The sequence below is a fragment of the Vanellus vanellus genome (genome assembly GCF_965231255.1).
Source record: "Vanellus vanellus genome assembly, chromosome: 5".
Lineage (NCBI taxonomy): Eukaryota > Metazoa > Chordata > Aves > Charadriiformes > Charadriidae > Vanellus > Vanellus vanellus.
In genome coordinates, this window is record NC_138910.1 from 911,778 (window position 1) to 931,477 (window position 19,700).

At 57.5% G+C, this 19,700-nt stretch overlaps 1 protein-coding gene across 2 annotated transcripts in view; it reads right to left on the reverse strand.

The window, feature by feature from the left end:
• GPD2 (glycerol-3-phosphate dehydrogenase 2) overlaps positions 1-19,700 on the reverse strand; it is a 150,370-nt gene that overhangs the window by 5,053 nt on the left and 125,617 nt on the right. The window contains exon 18 of one of the 2 annotated variants that reach the window (XM_082483469.1): positions 19,363-19,524. The exons of the other annotated variant lie outside the window; for it this stretch is intronic. Coding sequence (XP_082339595.1) covers position 19,524 — 1 coding nt within the window. The 3' untranslated portion in view covers positions 19,363-19,523. Of the gene's footprint in view, positions 1-19,362; positions 19,525-19,700 lie in introns of those variants that run through there. 2 annotated transcript variants of the gene reach the window in all.

Here is a 19,700-nt window from a genome sequence, read left to right on the forward strand (position 1 = left end):
TGAACTGAAAACCTCAGGACGGCGAGAGCCCAGTTAGACCTCACGCTAAGTGTGGTGACGAATTAGCTGCTTTCCTGGAACCTCTTCCCAAATTCCGTCTTGAAAGACACCGGTAACCACGCGAACGCCCACGGGGTCGCGGACAGCCGCGGAGCCCCGACGCGCACCGCCCCTCGGTCCCTGGGCTCGGCGGGGGGGGGCGGAGGGTGCGGGAACACCCGCGCAGGGGCTCCGCGCCGCTGCTGCCGCCCCCGGCTGGGCTGTGCCCCCGGGCAGCGCCGCGACCCCCACCCACGGGGAGAGGGGCCGGCGGCGACCGCCCGTCGGGGGCGCAGGGACTGCCCGTGCTGCCGCGGGGTCACCCGCTGAGAGCGGCGACGGGAAGAAAATTCACCCGCGCCACCAGAAGAAAATTTCCCGCCCCGCGGGAAACCCTGTCCGCGGCCGCGGGGAGCCGTCGGGGCGGGGGCTGCGGCGCCGGGGCCGTGCCGTCGGGGCGGGGGGGAGCTGGGCACCGGGGGGGGCACCCAGCCCCGGCAGCGCAGGCGGCAGAGGGGCAGCCGCGCTGCCGGAGGGGCCGCCGCCCGCCGCCCGGTGCCCGCCGCCGGCTGCCCGGTGCCCGCCGCCCGCCGCCCCGCTGCCGAAAGAGGGCAATGTTGCCGTGCAGAAGCGGCGAGCGGCCGCGCCGGCTCCCCCGCAGCCCCCCGCGGAGCCGAGCGGACGGCGGCCGCTCCGTCACCCCCCCCCCCCCCCCCGCTCCCCGGGTCCCCCCCCGCCGCCGCCCCGGGTCCGCCGCCCCGTCCAGGTACCGACACTCCGGTCCCGCCGCCCCGTCCCCGCTCTCCCCCGGTCCCGCCGCCCCCCGGTGCCGCTCCCGCCGGGCGCAGGGCCCCCGCTGGGCCGCTCGGGGGGCGCCGGCGCCTCCGCCGTCGGTTTTGCTCCGAGCGTGCCCCGGGCGGCGCCGCCGGCGGGCGCGGAGGGGGGGCGGCCCGCGGGAGCCCCCGGGGAGCAGCGGCCCCGTCCCCTCGGGTGCCGTCGTGGTGACGAACAAACACCGTGGCGAGCAGGGTCAGCCATGGGGACACACTCCCCCCCCACCTCCCCACCCCCCGCCCCGTCGAACAAACGCCCCCGGACGTCTCTGTGCCGGGGATGGCGTACCCGGTACCGCCAAACCCCGGCCTTGGGGCAGCGGGCACGGCTGGTGGGAAAATAGAGATTTTTATAAATGGATAAACACGGTTTTTACTTCCCTAAGAAGGGCAACGCAAGGTCCCTTCGCCGCGGCTCGATTGCTGGGCAGTGCCCCACAGAGAGCGGGGCGGTGGGGCTGGGTGCGGGCAGTGCTGTGGGGCTGCGAGGGCCAACCCCGCGGGGGGCACCCGGGGGTCCGCCGGCTCCCGCGTCCCTCTGTTTAACTGGGCATGAAGGGTTTAGGGTGCGCGTAGCAGCCCAGGGACAGCAGTGAGAGCCACGGGGGAAGCGGCGTCCGCTGTCGCCGGTTCCAGGAAAGCCTTATTTAACATGGACTTAGTTTACCGTGAGCTCTGCTTTTCATTTCTTGAGTCAAAGCTCTTACACCAGCCATCTCATTTCTGCTGCCTCTCCAACGTCTGGCAGGAGCCGTACCTCAGAAAGTCTGTTATTAAAAGAATAATAACTGTATTGCAGGTTTCCGAATCCAAGATTGTATTTTCTTTCTCAAATATTCATTAAAAATATAGATTGTATTTTATTGAAAGTGGCCTTTAATGAATAGCATTCTTGTTTGCGTACAAGAAGGAGCTTCCAGTGCAATTCTCCGACAGTAATTGTGGTCTGAATTGAGACTGCACAATAACTGAGTGCAGTTAATGGCTATCCTGTGGATTGAGTGCTCCACTTTTGTCATTATCAGACCACTTTTTAAAATGCAGAAATTAGTTAGGCCAGCAAAGAGTTAATTATGTTCCTGTGACAGGAAACCCTCAAAGCACATTAATTGTGAAGAATTCTTTGTCTTTAATGCAAAGCAGAAATTCGGAGGACCTCGGCAGGCGATACCATAGAAGTAGTTGCTCAGAGCATCGTTTAAAGGAAAGAAAAACACCAAGAAGCAACGAGCACACGAGGAAACCCTCCTGGTAAGTAAACTCGTAGCACTACGTCGAGCTGGAGTCATTTTGGAGGCATATACTCGCTGCCGTGTTGCAGAAGGGAAAAATAGGCACCGAGACACAGTCTTTTTGACTCCGCTCATTTTCCAGCCTCACTTTTTGTGGCGTTTTTCAGTTTCCGGCTCCCCTGCCTTGGCAATGGCACGTAAGAAAAAAAAATCTTCCAAACTTCCAGAACAGGGTGCTGAGGCTGTGCTGGCGCTGAGGTCCAGGGCGGTGCGGAGGGTTGGACGTGCGGGATGCCCATCTCCAGCCCGGCTGAGCGCCCGCCCTGGGGCTGCGCTGGGGCTGCGGGTGCCGCGCGGCCGCCTTGCCACCTTCGGAGCCCGTGGCAGCCCCGGGCGCGCCCCAGCGGCTCCAGCCTCGGAGGATGCATCACCTCCAGGCAGCGCTGGTGGCCACCAGCCCTCTGGGATCCGACGCCGGGTATCTCGAGGGGCACGCGGCGAACGGGAACGCTGCAGCCCCTTGTTGGGGGAGAGAATTGAGGAGGAAAACCCCAAAGAAGCCGTCTGACTTGGTTCACGCCAAGAACAAATCAAGGCACCGTGTCCTGCGTGTTGGCAGTGCCACGAGACCTGCGAGTAGCTGTTGATTACCGGGCTGAGGAGGAGCAAAAATTATCAGCACAATCAGAGACGGCGTAATTAACTGCAGTACGTAAAAAAAAAAAAAATAAATAACACCTCTGTAACGATCAAACGCCACGCTGAGTTGGGTGGGTTAACGCCGCAGGTCACGTAGGTCCTCGTGGGGGGGAGCGGTGGTGGCTGCTGCTGTGGCTCGGCCGGTGGCCGGGGGGCCGCTGGGTGGGTGGCCACTGGGTGGGTGGGTGGGTGGCCAGCAGCCCAGCCCCAGCGCCAGCGCCAGCGCGGGGACGGCAGGGCAGGGGACAGCGGCACCCTCCAGCGGGAGAGGGGGGTGCTGGCTTGGCCCCGGGTGTCGGGAGGAAGGCTGGGCTGGTCCCTCACCCGCTGCAAACGCTTCTCTGTGCATCTCCGGGCCTGTCACGGGAACAAAAAGGCTCTCCTTCACTTTTAAATACTCTACTAATGCATTCATTGGTGGAGTTGGACGGTGGAAGGCCACGGTCGCAGCACCGGGTGAAACCTGGTGGTTAATTGCAAGGGCCCGTGGTAACAACCTTCAGGTGGCGGAGGCAAGGATCCAGCCGCGGAAAGACCTCTTTGTTACAGAAGCGGAGAGCTGCAGCAGCACCCCGGAAGGGGGCCCTGCCGATTTTAAAATTAAACAAGATCAAATACACAAAAAGCCCCAACCCCACAAAAGCCCCAACCAGCCCCACAAAATAATTCCTCCCTAAAGGCAGCCTGCAGTGAAACAGAGGCACGGACAAGAAAACCCTACCAGGCAGCTTCCCTCCCGCAAAGCCAACCCGGGAGAACGGGGTGTGGAGAGGAGGGGCTGCCGTGGGCCGCGGGGTGCGGGGAGGGCAGAGCGTGCCAGCCAGGCTCAGCCCACGGGGCAGTAAGGGGAGGGCAGAGCCCGAGCCCCCCGCTGCCCATCCCGCTGCAGCCCGGCACGGAGCCTCGGGCGGGGGCCGTCCCCCGGGGGGTCCCGGGCTGCGGAGCGCGGGGACAGGGACGGGGCAGCCCGGCGCGCCCCGCTCTGCCGGACAAATGCAATGGCCTCGATGGCAGCAGGGATGCAGGGGGGTTCCCCCTTTTGCTCATCCCTCTCTCGTGTCGACCCCACGCCACGGGTGCGCGCAGAGCCCCGACCCTCCCCCGGGCAGGGAGTACCAGGGGTCGGGGGTGGACGCCCAGCTGGCCGAAAGCCGAGCCAGGCTCCGCTCAGCGCAGTCCGGTCCTCCTCGTCGACAGCGCCGAAGGAATGAGAAGGGTGCTGAGAAGTTGGATAATAGCGCAATGCAGTCTTAGAGTGCTGTTTTCAATTATGGGTTAACGGAACCTTTATCTTCGCTAGAACCCCCAGTACCAGTTTCCACTCAGTACTGTTTGGGGCTTTTTTCAGTTGTTGGGAGGTGTCTCCCAGCTTATTTGCTGATGGAGCGTAACAACTGAGCTACGTCAGGACCAGCTAAACCATGTACCTCGCCAAATAGCCCAGGCTTCTCCCGCTGCAAATTGTGAATAAACCTCCTTCCATTCAAAGCGGGAAAGTTGACATAATCGCACTTACAAACACGAACGCTGCAGAGAGGGACAGATTGGGCACTGCTGTACTTGGGCTTTAGAGGGAAAAAAACAGACTTGAATGAATTTATTTTTTTTTTTTACATAAACGCGTTCCGTTTGGATTTAATTAGTCAATGTTCATGCAGAGTATTAGTATTGGAAGCCCATATCGTCAAGTTACTGCTACGCACATTTCTGACGGGGTGAGCTTCCCTAAAAGCAATACCTTCCCTGAGGAGCCAGGCAAGCCGCGGGGGCCGCCCGGCGCCGGCCAGGGGGGGACTCCCGCCCTCGCCCCGCCACCGCGGCCGCACCGGGAGGCCGCTGCCTCACGCCCACCGCCGGCTTTGCCTCTGGGCTTTCGTCAGGATGGGATGCGCGGGAGACTCCAACTGTCGCTCCTGTTCTCCGTTAGGAGATAAACCACTGGTCCGGAGGAGGACACTGATCGTCTCACACGTCAGCTTCTCTGAAGGTGAATTTATGCACTACCAATTGATCTCTGACGTTATTGAACTTGACAGTGAGTCAAAGAGATGTTGTGGAAGTTCAATGTGGACAGTTCCTGTGTGTTAAAATGCGCCGACGTACATAAACACACGGAGAATTTGATAAGATCGGTGGATGTCATTCACTCGGGGCCAATTCCTCAGCCAGCGAGACAAAGCTGGAAGTGGCGCTGTGGTGCGGGAGCTCTGGCTTTGCCAACATCCAGCCCGCTGCTGCAAAGCAATGATATGCGTAATTAATGCTGCACGTTTAAGCCCCGCGCCAGGCTGTGTAGAACCCAAAATTCATCTTGGCTTCGCAGAAAGCTTCACAGAGCCTTCCGCAGCATCGTCCATCAGGCAAACGCGCTCGCGTTGTCTGATGCCCCTGGACAATTTTCAAGCAGAACTGTGCTAACCCGTGGCTCCGGCTGGAACCGCGCGGCATCCGGAGCCAGGCGTGTGCGACGGCCAACGAGCCGTGGGAAATTACTGTCAGTTCGTCAGGGAATGAGAAGGGCCACAGGAGCGTTTGGCGCAGAGCTAACGCAGCGCTCCCTTCCTGGCTGGGCAGAGACTCCCTGGACTTGGCTGGGCAGCGGCCGCCCAAAGCAGCTCTCCAAACCTGTGGGGGAAGCCGCAGGAGACAGGAGGTGAGCAGGCAGACACCGTGCGATTCCCGGGGCGTATGGGCTGCCAACGAGAAGAAACAGTTGGCCCAAGACTACCCGGCCATGGAGGACCCACCAGCCCGAGAAAGATGGGCACCACCCGCTGTGAGAGGTGCTTCCCTGTGTGGGATGCTTAGAAATCTAAATAATTCAGGAGGAAACTCTCCAAAGGTTATGGAAATGTACGCTTCGCGCCAGCTGAAGCCTTAGCTCTCCCCATTTACAGAGCTGAAAGGAGATAAATGGTTTGAAGATGTTATCTGAGTTCATCTCTAACCATCTCTCTTCACTAGAGGGGCCTCCAGTGGTCCTTTTTATCTACATCAGATGCTACTCCGCCTGGTGAATGAAAGGGAGGGAGGTCTCATCACAAATTACACTAGTAATTCTTTTCCAGAACTAATTAACTTAAAAGATACTGTACTGATTGCAGAAAAGGTGTTAACAGAAGCTTAAGAAGTTGAAAAACAACATTAATCTGCATTTGAGAAAGGCGCTCTCTTTAATCTCAAGTTTGTGATGTACGAAATACTCCAAATGGAGCATATTGAAGCAAATTATGAATTTCATTATTTTATGTCTGAAAAGCCGCTATCTCGGGGGGGGGGGGAACGAGAAGGGATATCGACAACTTTGGTTTCCGCTTCCGCTTGCCGCCCTGTTCTTTTCTGACAACAAAGGCCGTGAGCTGTGCCCCCCGAGCGTGGGGCCGCACTGGGCATTAAGCCGCCCTCCCCACCACCCTGGGGGTCGGGTCCGGCCGCCGGAGCCCCCAGCGAGGCCACCAGGGCCCCCCGGGGCCGCAGCCCCTCCATGGCCAGAGGGACGCAGACAAAGCCCATCCCCGGCGCCGCGCTGATCCCCCCCTCACTCGGATGCACAGCGCCGCACCGGGGGGTACCGAGTGCTATGTGCCATTTTTTATACTTCGTTCACATACTGAAAGCACTGAATTGGCAGATTTTTTATCCTCCGAAACAGGAATGCCGTTAAGCCGTCCTCTGCTGTAACAGCGCGCAGGACCAGAGTCACCCGCGGCTCCACATCACCAGAAATGTTTCGGAAGTTGTTAATCTGTCGGTTAATTGCACTACCAACGACATGGCGTAAGCGGCACGGAGCCTGTCCGGCGCCGCGGCGAGGCTGCGGTGCCTGCGCGCCGGGGCAGGGCTGCTGGCGCGGGCTGGACGCCGCAGCATCGGCACGGGGCGGCCGCTGCCCCCCGCCCTGCCGCAGCCCCCGGCCAGCGCGCCGCCGCCCCGCGGAACGGGTCGGAGTTTGCCATGCGCCGCTCTTCCCAGCTGAGAGCTCGGTGCTCTGAAAAAAAAAAAAAAAACCCACCCCGTGCCGGTCTTTGAATATTATCCTCACGTAAATTCCTTACAAATCATAAAATCATAAAACTTTTAAACCTGATTCTTTTAAACTTGGCGGAAGCGCCCTGTATTTCAGGGCATTTTGGAGGTTGCCGGTAATATTTCTCTCTTTCATCCTCTTCCCCCGCACCGTCCCCGTTCTCCTTCTCCATCCATCCTGCTTTACCCGCCGACTGCAGGCGCGTCTCTGAAGCTTTGCCTTTACACCCCGGCGGGCCGCGGGGCTCTGATTTACACCCAGGACGGGAAGAGGACCAAGCCTCCGAGCCGAACGCCGGCGTTTTCCGCCGGGCGTGCGTGGGGCGGTCTGAGGGGCGCAGGGTGTCCCCAGCCCGGGGGTGGCGCGGGGGCCCGATCCAGCTTGCCCTCACGCCAGCCACAGCCGCACCGTGCCGGGGGGAAGATGGGTTCTATTGTAATTGCTAGAGACCGAGATTAGTTTACGTTTTAGCGAGTTAGCCCTTCTTAGCAGTCGATTGCTCTCGAAGCTGCAGGGTCGGCGAGCTCGCAATGAATGAGGCGCGGGAGGTTCTCCCCCGGAGCGGGGCAGCGGGGCTCCCCCCAGCCTGACGGGCGCAAGCTGCACTTTGGGCGGCCAGAAACGACAGCCCGCGGGCAGCCCTCTCGGAACGGACATCCTCATCCGCTCGGTGTTCGTAGTGCGGTAAAAGAGCGCATTTTCTCATTTATTCCGGGAAAGAAATTTATTATGGATTTATTTAGGAAAACCGTGCAAGGGTTCTTTGCTGAGGAGCAAAGCGCGTGCCGAGCCGCGGGGGGGCACAGGGTTTTGGCCATTGGGGTGGTGGGAGGAGCGGTGCGGGGCGGCACACGGGGTCCGTCCCGCGGGGGCAAAACCTGCTCCTTCTGCTACTGACACCCGGGACGAGTTCCTAACGAGGCACTAACGGGTGGCAAAGGCGGCTGCGCGTAAACACGAGTTTGTTTCAACGTCCCGGACCGTCTACCGAGGAGGGACTGTTTACTAATAAATCAAAAGTAAATTATTGTTTTCTGCTGACATTAAGTAACCTCTGCCAAAAAATTAACCTGTAAACTGTTTGACATCACGGAGTAATACATCAAAATGCTGCCGGCACACCGCTCCCTCACTATGCTGCTGCAACAAATCAATTAGGCTACCAATTCTGTTCATTAGAATTCATTTAAATCTCAATTAAAAAGTTAATTAAAAGTAAGAGTGAGAAGGAAATCATGTCTAACATTCTTATTAAACTCAAATCACCAATTTAATTTTAAATCCAAATCAACAATCAGAAGTGGAGATACGAAGAGAAAGGGAAGGAGCCAGTGCGGGCGGTCTGGTCTCCTGTGGGAAGAGGGAAGGAGGTTGCGCTTTGGTGCTCCCAAAGAGAAGGATTTTCTGGACCATAACGCCCATCAGAGCCTTGCGCCCCGCAGTTCCATCCTATTCCATTTGAACATATAGCAGGTCTGATTTCGGAGGGAAATTTGTCTTTGTCAGACCCCGCCTTCAGCAACCCCGTGACTTCAAATAAATCCTGCTCCCACTCTTTTCTTACTCACTCGCCCCAAACTTCCTCGGGGTTTTGTTTCCCTTCACGCGGGCGTTACGGAGGCGGTCTCGAAGCGGAGGGAGGGGACCACCTTCTTTGGGGTTGCGCCGCCCTCCCCACGGCCGCCCCGCGGGCGGTGGGAGCTCTGCCCGGGGGGCGCTGCCCCCCCGCCCCGCCGCCCCCCACATCCCCCGGCGCACAGGGACGCGGGGCCAAGCCGCATCTCGCTCCAGCCCAGGTGCGACGACGACCCGCGACTTTTAAGAGATTGCTTTTAATTAGGACAGCGAGTGTTCCTTCACCGCCTGGAAGCGACGCAGTGATTTCTTTTGTTTTCTTAAGGTCCAAAAATAGAGCCCCTTCCTCGCAAGCATCCTGCGGGTTGCAAGCACCCTGCCCACAAGCTACAAAAGCCTCAGAGTAATTTCCTACGCGGTTCTTGGCAGGGAGGTCTGGGTGGAGGTGGGCAGGGTCCACCCAGCCTTTCAGTCTCATTAATCATTTGGCTTTCCCTGGCTGCTTGCAGCATCTTCTGGAGGAACCCTTCTCTTTATTCATTCAGACAACCCTTTGGATTAAACAGAGCCAGCTAAATGTCAAACCAAATCTGAGTCTTGATGCAGATAATCATTTCAATAATATTTCTCCATTTGTGCCCAAACACCGAGGGAATAAAGCTTTTCTGCTGTCAGGTAGTGTAAGACTGCAGTTGGTGTAAATGCTTGACATTGAGCCAGATGGCTTAGCCGTGCTGCAAACATATGTTCAACAAGCAGGCTTGCACACATTGGAATTTTATTATTTTGAACTGGTGAGGCATGCATATTTATTTACTTGACCCCCCTTTGGTGTCACTTTGGTATTAAAACAATCCGTTAGAGAGCGTCTCCGAGCGGCGGGGCAGTCCCGCTTCGTCGGCTCCTCCTCAGGCGCCCGCGGCGCCCGGCGCTGGCCGGACCCACGCCGCGGGGGCGAAGGCTCCGGACCACCCCGCGGCACAGAGGAGTTCCCCCTCCCCGGACAGGGGCTCGCTCTCCAATTATACCAGTGATTTCCCAACTTTTTAAAACCTGGGATCTCTCGGCGGGTGATATATTATGCTCTGTCAAGCGCATCCCAAGCACCTTGCTGAGATCACCAAATTAGAAAAAAAGTATCAGTGCAAAGGGGAAAAAAACGAACAAGATAAAAAATTAAAATCTTTGGGTGGGAAGAGCGGCCGTCAAACACAGAGCTGAGAAAATCAGGTCTTTTTTTTTTTTTTTTTTTTTTTTCCAGGCCGGTATTAAGTGACTGGACATAAATCTCCGTAATTTCACAAAACAGCACCAGAATGACCTGGGACCCGATCCAGAACCCATTAAAAGCTGTAGGAAGCTTTCTTCTGCCTTGGATGTGCTCTGGATCAGGCTTGCGTTATATTTTTGGGTCCCAGTGCTGGAGCTACGCAGAGCAGCTGAGTGATTTACGACCGAGACTGCCGTAGGGCGATAGCGGGCGCTGGGGAGAGGTGCCAGTATGCAAATTGCACAGCCCAAACAGTTGCAAAGCCGGAACGGGGACGATTTGAGGAGGATGCTGCGGTGTCCTTAGCCGTCTTGCAGCCTGGGGGCCTCCGCTCACGGCCGTCCCGACGGGGGACGGGCTTGGGGACGCCGAGCGGGTAATGTCATTAGTGCCCCTCACCAGGGCCCTGGGGCGGGCTGGGGGGCTGAGGGATGCTCGGGAACCCTCGCTGCGGGCAGCGAGCGACATCCCGCAGGCCCGAGGGGTCTGGGTCCCTCCTGGCCAGCGACGGGGCGCGGAGGGAGCGGTGCCCGCTTCGCCCCGACGGGCTGTATCTAAACGTGCAGCGTGACATTAATGTTCGAGACCGTTTTTGTACCATAAGTACTAAACCACTGTTAAAATAATTCGAGTCCATGTGAGAATGTAAAAAATCCATCTGCTGCAAAGAGGGGCCGGCACGGCCAGCAACGCCCTGGGGGGGCTGCGGAGGGACGTCCTTGCACAGCTCTGATCCCAAATTGCACGAGCCATTAATTAGTCCTTGGGAATACGCCATGATTCCCACAGAAAGCTCCCAAACTTGCCAACCGCTCCAGTAAGAGTCGTCAGGTGAATGTCTGGGGCAGGGGCTGCCGGCTGGGCCGGTGGTGGGGTGCACAGCCATCCTCGCCCTGCCCGCCCTGCCCGCACTGCCCACACTGCCCGCACTGCCCACACTGCCCACACTGCCCGCACTGCCCGCACTGCCCGCACTGCCTGCACTGCCCACACTGCCCGCACTGCCTGCACTGCGCACACTGCACGCACTGCCTGTACTGCCTGTACTGCCCGCACTGCACGCACTGCCTGCACTGCCCACACTGCCCGCACTGCCTGGACTGCCCACACTGCCCGCACTGCCTGTACTGCCTGTACTGCCCGCACTGCACGCACTGCACGCACTGCCCACACTGCACGCACTGCCTGTACTGCGCATGCTGCCCGCACTGCCCGTACTGCCTGTACTGCCTGTACTGCCTGTGCTGCCCGCACTGCCCGCACTGCCCGCACTGCCCATACTGCACGCACTGCCTGCACTGCCCACACTGCACTCACTGCCCGCACTGCCTGCACTGCCCACACTGCCTGCACTGCCCACACTGCACACACTGCCCGCACTGCCCGCACTGCCTGTACTGCCTGCACTGCACACGCTGCCCGCATTGCCCATACTGCCCGCACTGCCCGCACTGCCCACACTGCCTGTACTGCCCGCACTGCGCACGCTGCCCGCACTGCCCGCGCTGCCGCAGCCCCCCGGACCCATCCCGCCCCGGATGCCATCGTCAGCACTCGAGAGACGGGTGTAACGGGGCCTGAGCCAGTCTCCCGGCTTTGCCATCAGGCGCCGAGGGAAAACCGGCGAAAGACACTCGCGGCGGCTGCAGTCGGTGCGGGCCAAGAGCCCGCGCGGGTGGGGTAATGGGCGCAGCCCGTGCTCTTTGCCGAGTGCCGCCGCTGCTGCCGCGCTCCGGCTTTCCGCAGCCGTGCTCATTGTTGTCTGGGGCTGGGTTTGTGCTATTTCAGCTTCAGGGGGCAAGGACCACCAATTATTTTTGTCTGTAAAGTGCCGTGCGCATCCGGGATGCTCTTTAAATAGTAATAATAATAATGTTGTAGCTCCTGACAAAGCTTTTGCCTGTGCCACAGTCCTCCCGCGCGCTGCAGCAAATTGCTAAGCAACACCGATTTCCCCGCTTGTTTGCAATTGTGTGGCCATTACCGGGGCCCGGGGCGGCCCCTCGCCCCCGGGGCAGCCCCCGCTCGCCTGCGCTGTGCCCCGGGGTGGGCTCCTGCCCCGGGCGCTCGCCCGAAGCGCCCAGGGATCCCGGTGCTCCGGCATCGAGCGGCTGATGCCCGGGGCGCTGCGGAACACCAGGCTATGGGGTGATAGCGACCGGGAGCCGAACACCTGAGGGCCGGGTGGCAGCTCGGCGGCGTTCGCTCAAAAGCAGTGACGTTTGGAAAGCAGCGGTCTCTCTGGTTTTGCTCCGCGCCTTCGGGATTCGCGCTTTCCTCTTTTTCACTGCCACGGCCCCACTGGTTCATTTATGTATTTACTTTCAGGAAGGCTGGAGAAGGACGCCGGGGCTCTGGCGGTAAAGCCCCAAAGGCTGGCGGTGCCCCCGCGCCCACCGTGGCACGCGCCGGCTTCGCCGTGCCTTGGGCACCGCCGTGGTGTATTGCCCGCGCCCACAGGAACGCGCGGAGTCATCCCCAGCGACACCGGCCGGATTACAGGTTTGTTGCATATGAAATAGGATTATCCTTAATACGAGATAAAATTCTTTTCTTCCCGCTTTCTAAACGTTCGGAGGGACTAAAGGGCAGAGAGAAATGGGAGCAGTGACTAAATGAGATATGCCATGCCGCGGTAGTGGAGACAGATGTGTCATGTTTAGATGCGGTTGTGTTTCCAGAAGTACTCATTCCGAGCTAATCAGCGCTGCTAAACAGTCATTTTGATTTATATCTGTTGATAAATCATTCTTCCTTAGCAATGCCCGGCTGGGATTCCGGCGGGGGGAGAGGGTATCTCCTGGCAGCGCAGGACAAGCCGGGGGGACGCACTGGGGGACTTCGGCAGCCACCCTCGGGCATCGCCGGGGCTTCTCCGTGAGCACCACGTGTGCTCAGCAGGAACAACGAGAGGCCTCAGCAGCATTTTAGCGTAGCTGCTGTTATCAGGGTATTTTGCTGGGTTTGGAGTTACTTCTCTCCGGGGAACAAACCCACCCATCCTCAGTTCATCCAGTCACAGAAGGGGTTGGGTTGGGAGGGACCTTGAAGACCACCCAGTGCCACCCCCTGCCCCGGGCAGGGCCACCTCCCCCCAGCCCAGGTCGCTCCCAGCCCCGTCCAACCCGGCCTTGAACACCTCCAGGGATGGGGCAGCCACAGCTCCTCGGGGCACCCTGCGCCAGGGGCTCACCGCCCGCACGGGAGAGAATTTCTTCCCAATATCTCATCTCAATCTCCCCTCTTTCAGGGTAAAACCATTCCCCCTCATCCCATCGCTCCCCTCCCTGACCCAGAGTCCCCCCCCCAGCTCTCCTGGAGCCCCTTTAGGCACTGGAAGGGGCTCTGAGGTCTCCCCGGAGCCTTCTCTTCTCCAGGCTGAACAATTTGAGCCCATGACTGAAATAGTTCAGACAAAAGGCCCGCGCCGCCCCGCTGCGATACCGGGGTTCTGCTGAATGTGTGAGAACAAAGTGTTGCTCCTCGTCCGTGGTTTTTCAAGTGAACAGTTTCCAGATTCATTTAAACCCAACAGCTATTTGACCAAGAATTTGTGTTGCATTAAATCCTAAATATATTTATTTTCCATTTCCCTGAATTCCCATCCTTTCAGTGGAAAGCCAGTGGGTGTTTGTCTTTGATATTTATACACTGTCACTGCAAAGTATCTGAGCATAACTTTGGAAAAACAGCTCTGCCACAGCGATCCCGTCTGCGGTCACGACCGAAGCTCTCAGAGGCTCTCCTCGAAATCCTCGCATGAGAAGCACGAGCCAGAACGGCAGCGTTCATGGCCGGGTCTCTCGCGGGGTGCTAAGGCACCGGGGTGCCGCGGTGCTCCACGTGGGCCGGGGCCGTGGGCTCGCTGCGGACCCTGCCGGGGCTCGGCCGAACTGCCGCCGCCGGCAGCGCCCGTGGGGTGAGTGCCAGCAGTGCCCACGTTTCTTATGTGAACCTATAGACGACGGGAACCTATAGATTGCCACATGGCTGATGGGGTAGAAGGGGAAGAGGGCAGCTAAATTGCTGGGCAAGGCGCCGCGGTGGGGGGCGCCGCGGGGACCCCCCGGCCCCGCACCGAGCAGCACGGGCACCTCGCGGGTGCTTGTGGGGAGCGGAGGAGCCGCTCCCCCCCGTGACACCCCGCTGCAAACCCAGAGCAAATCGCACCTGCCAGTGCTTTTCCTTCAAAAAAAAAAAAAAAAAAAATGAAATGGAACTGGAGTTGACTTAGGATATAGATCTCTATCCTCTCAGTCATTTTTGTGCTATTTTTTCATAAACTTGGCTGCTTCTCGTTTGCCCTCTAATAATTCTCTGAAGGCTCATTTCCCCTGTATAACTCTGTGTAAACACAAAGTTGAGGAAAGGGCATTGAGACTCATCCTTCAGGAATGCTGTTTTTGAGAAAATGCTTGTTTACCTATGTCAGTAATTTTCAAAAATATAATGTGCATTTGAAGATCAAAGATAATCACGTGTGAAAACTCCGGCATTTCCATCGGGTCGGAACTCCTGCAGAACTGCATTTCTCGGCCGCTGCGTGCAGGCTTGCCTCGTAGCACGAAAACAATGAAAAGGCGAGCGCTCCGCCGGCTCTGACAATGGGAGGATTAATACCGCACACCTCCGATGGCTGATGGCGTGGGTCCTTTATGGCATTATTCTTCATGAGTGAGGAGGGACCTGATAATTCATGTTATTAGGTCTTCCCTCATGAGTAAAGATAAATGTCATCAAAGGTAGGAGCCATTATGTATTCTATACAATGCAAGTTACCTTGCTACAGTTTTTTCTCAGTGTATTTTCCTATTGGTTTATGTCTGCAAGGGGGAAAATATTTGTAAAAGCTCATAAAAATTATTTTTAATGTTTTTTTTTTTTTTTAAGACTAAAAAAGAATAAGCCATTGATGATGTGCTTGGCGCACATCACATTCTCCTGGCTTTCTCCCCAACTTGCAGAAATGGACAACCTTGGAAAGAAAATCACAGCGCTGGTTCCCACGTACCAAAAATGCGCCATCTTACGAATACAGCCGGTGGCCAGGCAGAAGGTGACACCCCAATCCCAACCCCCCGGGAGGCCGCTGGGGCCGGTGGCCGGGCTGTGCCGAGGGCTCCCACCGCACCTCCCCCCCGCACCCTCCCAGGAGGTCGGAGCTGCTCAGCACCCAGATCTGGAGCTGTGGTTTTTTTAAGGAATCTGTCCCAGCTGTATGCCCGATAAAGGTACGGATGCTGACGATTGTGTCCCGCTCCCGCTGCTATGGGCACGTCATCTGATGAGAATTGGAATTCCCATTCAAAAACAGTAACAGCAGCAACAAACCCCCTTTTTAAAAATTTAAGGAAAGAAAAAAGAGACTAAAAACCTGACTGATAAAGAGTCACAAGCCTACAAAGTCCAAGAAGATCTCTAAAACTGACCCTTTGAAAAATATTACAAAATTTTAACACGTGCCATACGGCTGATTCAGAGAGGCTGGCGCCAAATAACCCGACACCCCTGAGCTGGGCTCAGCGCGGCCACTTTAATTTTTTCTATGCAAATGGGTGTGCACGTGTCGTACAAAATAATGTACTTCATGACAGAACACCCGGGAAGCTGCTGAGGTGTCACGGACATGGGTAATGTCGGGGTTTTGCAGACAATTCGTGGGGTGTGGGTGCCATGCCCGCCTGGCAGGACTGGCATGGCGCAGTATGGCACGGTATGGCATTGAATGGCACAGCACGGCACGGCATGGCACGGCATGGCACGGCATGGTATGGTATGGCATTGCCTGGCACAGCTTGGCATGGCACGGCACTGCATGGCACGGCATGGCACAGCACGGTATGGCCCGGCATGGCTTGGTCCGGCTCAGGAGGGCACAGCACAGCATGGCACGGCATGGCTTGGCATGGCTCGGGAGGGCACGGCATGGCACCATCTTTCAAACAGGACGGCAAACAGCCAGCAGACCATGAGATGTAGCTTCAATCTTGAAGCAGAAGGAAGAGGAGGGACTGTGTTGGTGTTCCCAAGGGCAGGTCGGGTCGGGGTGCGCTCGATGGCCCCCGCTGGGGGCTGGGGCCCCCTTGGCTCTGTCTGCCGGGTGAGGACATGGGGTTGTCACAAAAAAGGAAGCCCGGAATCCATCTGGCTGCTGTGGCCAAGCTGTCGGTATTTCAGCAGAGCACTGGTGAAGGTGTTTGAGGTTTGTGCCACGCTCGGGGCGGCGGGGCAGGATGTGGAGCAGGATGTGGGACAGGACGTGGGGTCAGGACGTGGGGCAGGACGTGGGGCAGGACGTGGGGTGGAGGCGGCTGTCCAGCCAGGAGGACCCCGGGGCTGCCCCGCACCATGTTCCTGGCAGAGCCCCGCAGCGGCAGCGCCGTACGGGGACCCCGTTTGCATCATTGAGAGGGGTCAGGGACAACCTGCGGCGCCGTAGCAGCGGGGCGATTCCCAAATCCCGCGGCTGGGGGCTGGGCCTGAGGCGATTCACCAGGCTCGGCGCCCGCGCTGCCAGCAAAGGGGGATGTGCACGCACGCACAGGGGCAATTACTTTGGGCGAGCGTGACGAGGGAAAATTGAATGTAAAGTCTGCGGTAAACAGCCAATAAATCTTGCTTTCCGTGCTCGGTTGAGGAGGAGCCCAGGTGCTTGCAGGTCCCCGCGTAGGTAGCGGGAGTGTGGCTACGCACGTGGCGAGCGGGGACGGCGCGGGGACTGCAGCCCGTTCATCTGCACCGCCCGCCCCGCGGGCTGCCGGCCCCGGAGCACCCACCGCGCGCGGTACCCCCGTGCTGGTGCCGGGGCAGAGGGAGACACCGCTGGGTCACCAGCAGGACACCCCTGCCCTCCTGGGGGATGCCCGGACGGCTCCGCGGACACCCGCCTTGCTCCCCGAAGCCTCTGTGGGGCGACCGAAGGGGCACGAGGAGGGCGCCCATGCGCCCGTGGGGGCAGCGATGATGCTCTTGCGCTGGTCGGCGCCCTCAGGGGTGCGGGGTTGCCCCAGGGCCATGCTGTCCCGGCACGGCCCCTGCAGACCATCGCGCACCACGGCCCAGCCCCCTTCCACCCCGGGCATTTAGCCCCTCAGCCGCGGCAGGGCCAGCGCTCCCCCCACGCCAACCGCCCTCGTCCCTCGGGGCTACGGGGCCACCCATGGACCCCACCGGCGCCTGCAGGGCTGCCCCCGGCCCCGCCGGCTCACCGTCCCCACCGCCTGCAGCAGGCAGCGGGGTGCGGAGGGGGGGACGCCCTCCCAGGAGCCGGGCTCGGGGCGCTCGGGGGTCCCGCAGGCAGCACGTCCCCCCGCGACGCACCCCCGGGCGCCCGTCCCCCGGCCGGGCTGGGAGTGGGGCCGGGGCCGGACGGAGCGGGACCCGGCACCGGGGAGGAAAGTTTGTAAAGAAAGTACTGAACACAGACTTCCCGGGGTATCAGAAGGAAAATTTATGCATCGCCTTTGAGTTCAACTTCTCCATTAAAGCTTTTTCCCTATAATCTAGGGAGTTCTTATCTTGGTGACTTATGATGTTATGGAGGGGCTCATGCATGGAAAATGTCAATAGAAATAGTAACTCTAGAAGGGAAGGGCCTCCTAATTAGTCCCCATTTAGATTTTATGATGGCTTTGAGATCTGCTCATCCTGACAGTGCGCACTCTGGTTACATATTGTTCTAGCCTGAGGGAACCATAGGAAAATCCAGATTTATTGTACCTATCATACCAGCATATTTCATTTGCCATTATGAGCAGCCATCTCGCAATGATGCAGGAGTATTTATTACAGATTAAATTGTAGGACCTGGATGGTTTAGTGAGGTTCTTGAGGTATCATTTATGTCATTAACTGGCTCATTATCAGATCTGCAAATCTCAATTCCTTTTTTTTTTTTTTGCGCCTTCTGTTTAAGAGCGGGGAGCCGGGCTGGGGCTCCGGCGGGCTGTGGGGCGGGGGGGGTGCGTGCCGGTCTGCACGCGTGTGCGTGTGCGTGAGTGTGTGCGCGCACACGCGTGTGCGTGGGGCCGGGGCCGGGCGGGCGCTGGGAGCGGGGCTGGGGCTGCTCCCGCTCCCCGGGGCCCCTCGATGGCCGCGCTTCACAACCAGCGTCAAAACGGGGCACAAACCTGCCTTGAGCCGGGGGTGTCCCACCCCGGCCTCTGCCGGGGGCTTCTGCGCCGATTCCTCCCCGTTAAACCGCGACTCAGAAAGGAAAAGCTGAGAAAGGCAGTGGTAGGAGAGGGGGTAATTTAACTCTAATTATTTAACAAGTCTATTCCAGGCGTAAGCTTATTACCAGTGGCGAAAGAATACGCTGGATTTTTTTTCCTCTCTCTCTCTCTCTCTCTCTCTTTTATGCTTTATCTCTACTTGGAGAATTATTTGAAGAGGTTTAATCCATCCTTGATTGTTGTTGTTAATGGGAAAGGAGAATAGGTGATTCTTACATGTGCTCGGCGCTCGGCTCTCCGGAAAAGTCACGGGGAGAAAGGGGCTTTCAGGCACTGCCTCTGCTCTTCGATTTAGCGATGTTATTTGAATTTATTGTTCGATTCGACTCGCGCGTCCTTCCTTGTTGGTATTTGCCCTATTTACTCTCCTATATTGCTTTTTCATAAAACCAGGGAATGGCATTTAGGTGGTTGTGTTCCCTGGTATTAAAAGGCACTCCCGACAAGCGCGGGAGCACAGCCCGGATCGCGGGGTCCAGGGCACGCGCCGCGCCGGAAGGTGCCCCGCTCTTTGCCTGCTGAGATTAATTAATTCACGTGATGCCGAAGATGCGCGGGGAAACTAAAGCTCGGGAAGGGGGCAATAAGGCGTTAAAATTTGCCGTCTCCCTCTCCCCTCTCTTTGCAAGCCAAAGGCGGTGAAAAGGCTTCTGGAGGTGTTTGTGTTGGCTGACGAGGTATTTCTGTAAAAGTGGCAATTTTGGGGCTCTAAACTCATGGCGTTAAGAGGACAACTCCCGGCAGTCACCTCCCACAAGGGGAGCGGCGTGGCACCCGTGCCCCGGCACGAGGAGGGCACCGCTCCGGGACGGCAGATGAGGTTCAAGCCCAGCGAAAGCCTGGCTCCGACGTCGCCAAAAGGGACGATTGGCACCCAAATATTTTCCTGACTGAGCCTGACCACAAAGCTCGCCGCCACGCACACCGCGCACGCCGCGCCGTCCCGCTCCCCTCCGCCGCCGCGGCACCGAGGGGCGCCCCCACAGCATCCACCCCAGCGGAGAGCCTCAGAACGCCTTCAACATTCCCCTACACAAACATCTATACCTTTATGCAAACAATTTCAACCTCCAAAGTCCATAATAAATTTTGAAGATGTGTCAAAATCGATGCTTTGGATTGTTTGGTGCCGCGCTAATAATTTTATTTAACACTTTGTAGGTACGTTTTACCGCAGCGGTCTGCTCCGGAGCCAGATTGTGCCAACTGGGGTGGAAATAGAAGGCGTGAGAGTATTCAGGCTGTATTTTTTTCCTTGAAAAGGATCAGAATCCCTAAATTTAAACATTTAAAATGTGTTTAAATGAGATGCTTCTCTATAACTTATAAGCGGCCCTTTCCTCTTTGTTTAATTTATTTTGCATTTTCCTTTATCGATCTAAAAAGAGGGACATTTATAAATAAAAAGAGAAGAATTGTTGGATATTTGTCTCAAGTCACATTTAAACATCTTTCACGCTGGGTAAGGAAATCTTAAATAAGAATGTAAATAAAAGTGGCAATGTGCGTGTCTTCTTTTAAAGAATATCTTCTGTTCTGAGCAGCTGCAACGCCATTAGATAATTTAGATATTTTGCGTGCTTTAAAACTCCAACTGCATCAGCGAGGAGAGCATCTGTAAACAGAAAGGGTTTGGACATTGTTTAGCTATCCCCTTGGCAGGTATTTAAAAATGAAAATGGATTGTAATTATAAAAAAAAAAAAATAATTCACCCCTTTCCTTGAGTCGATAGGCAGTTACGGAGACCTTAGCGCTCCATGAGTCGTCTCTCCCAGCCTGTATACTATAG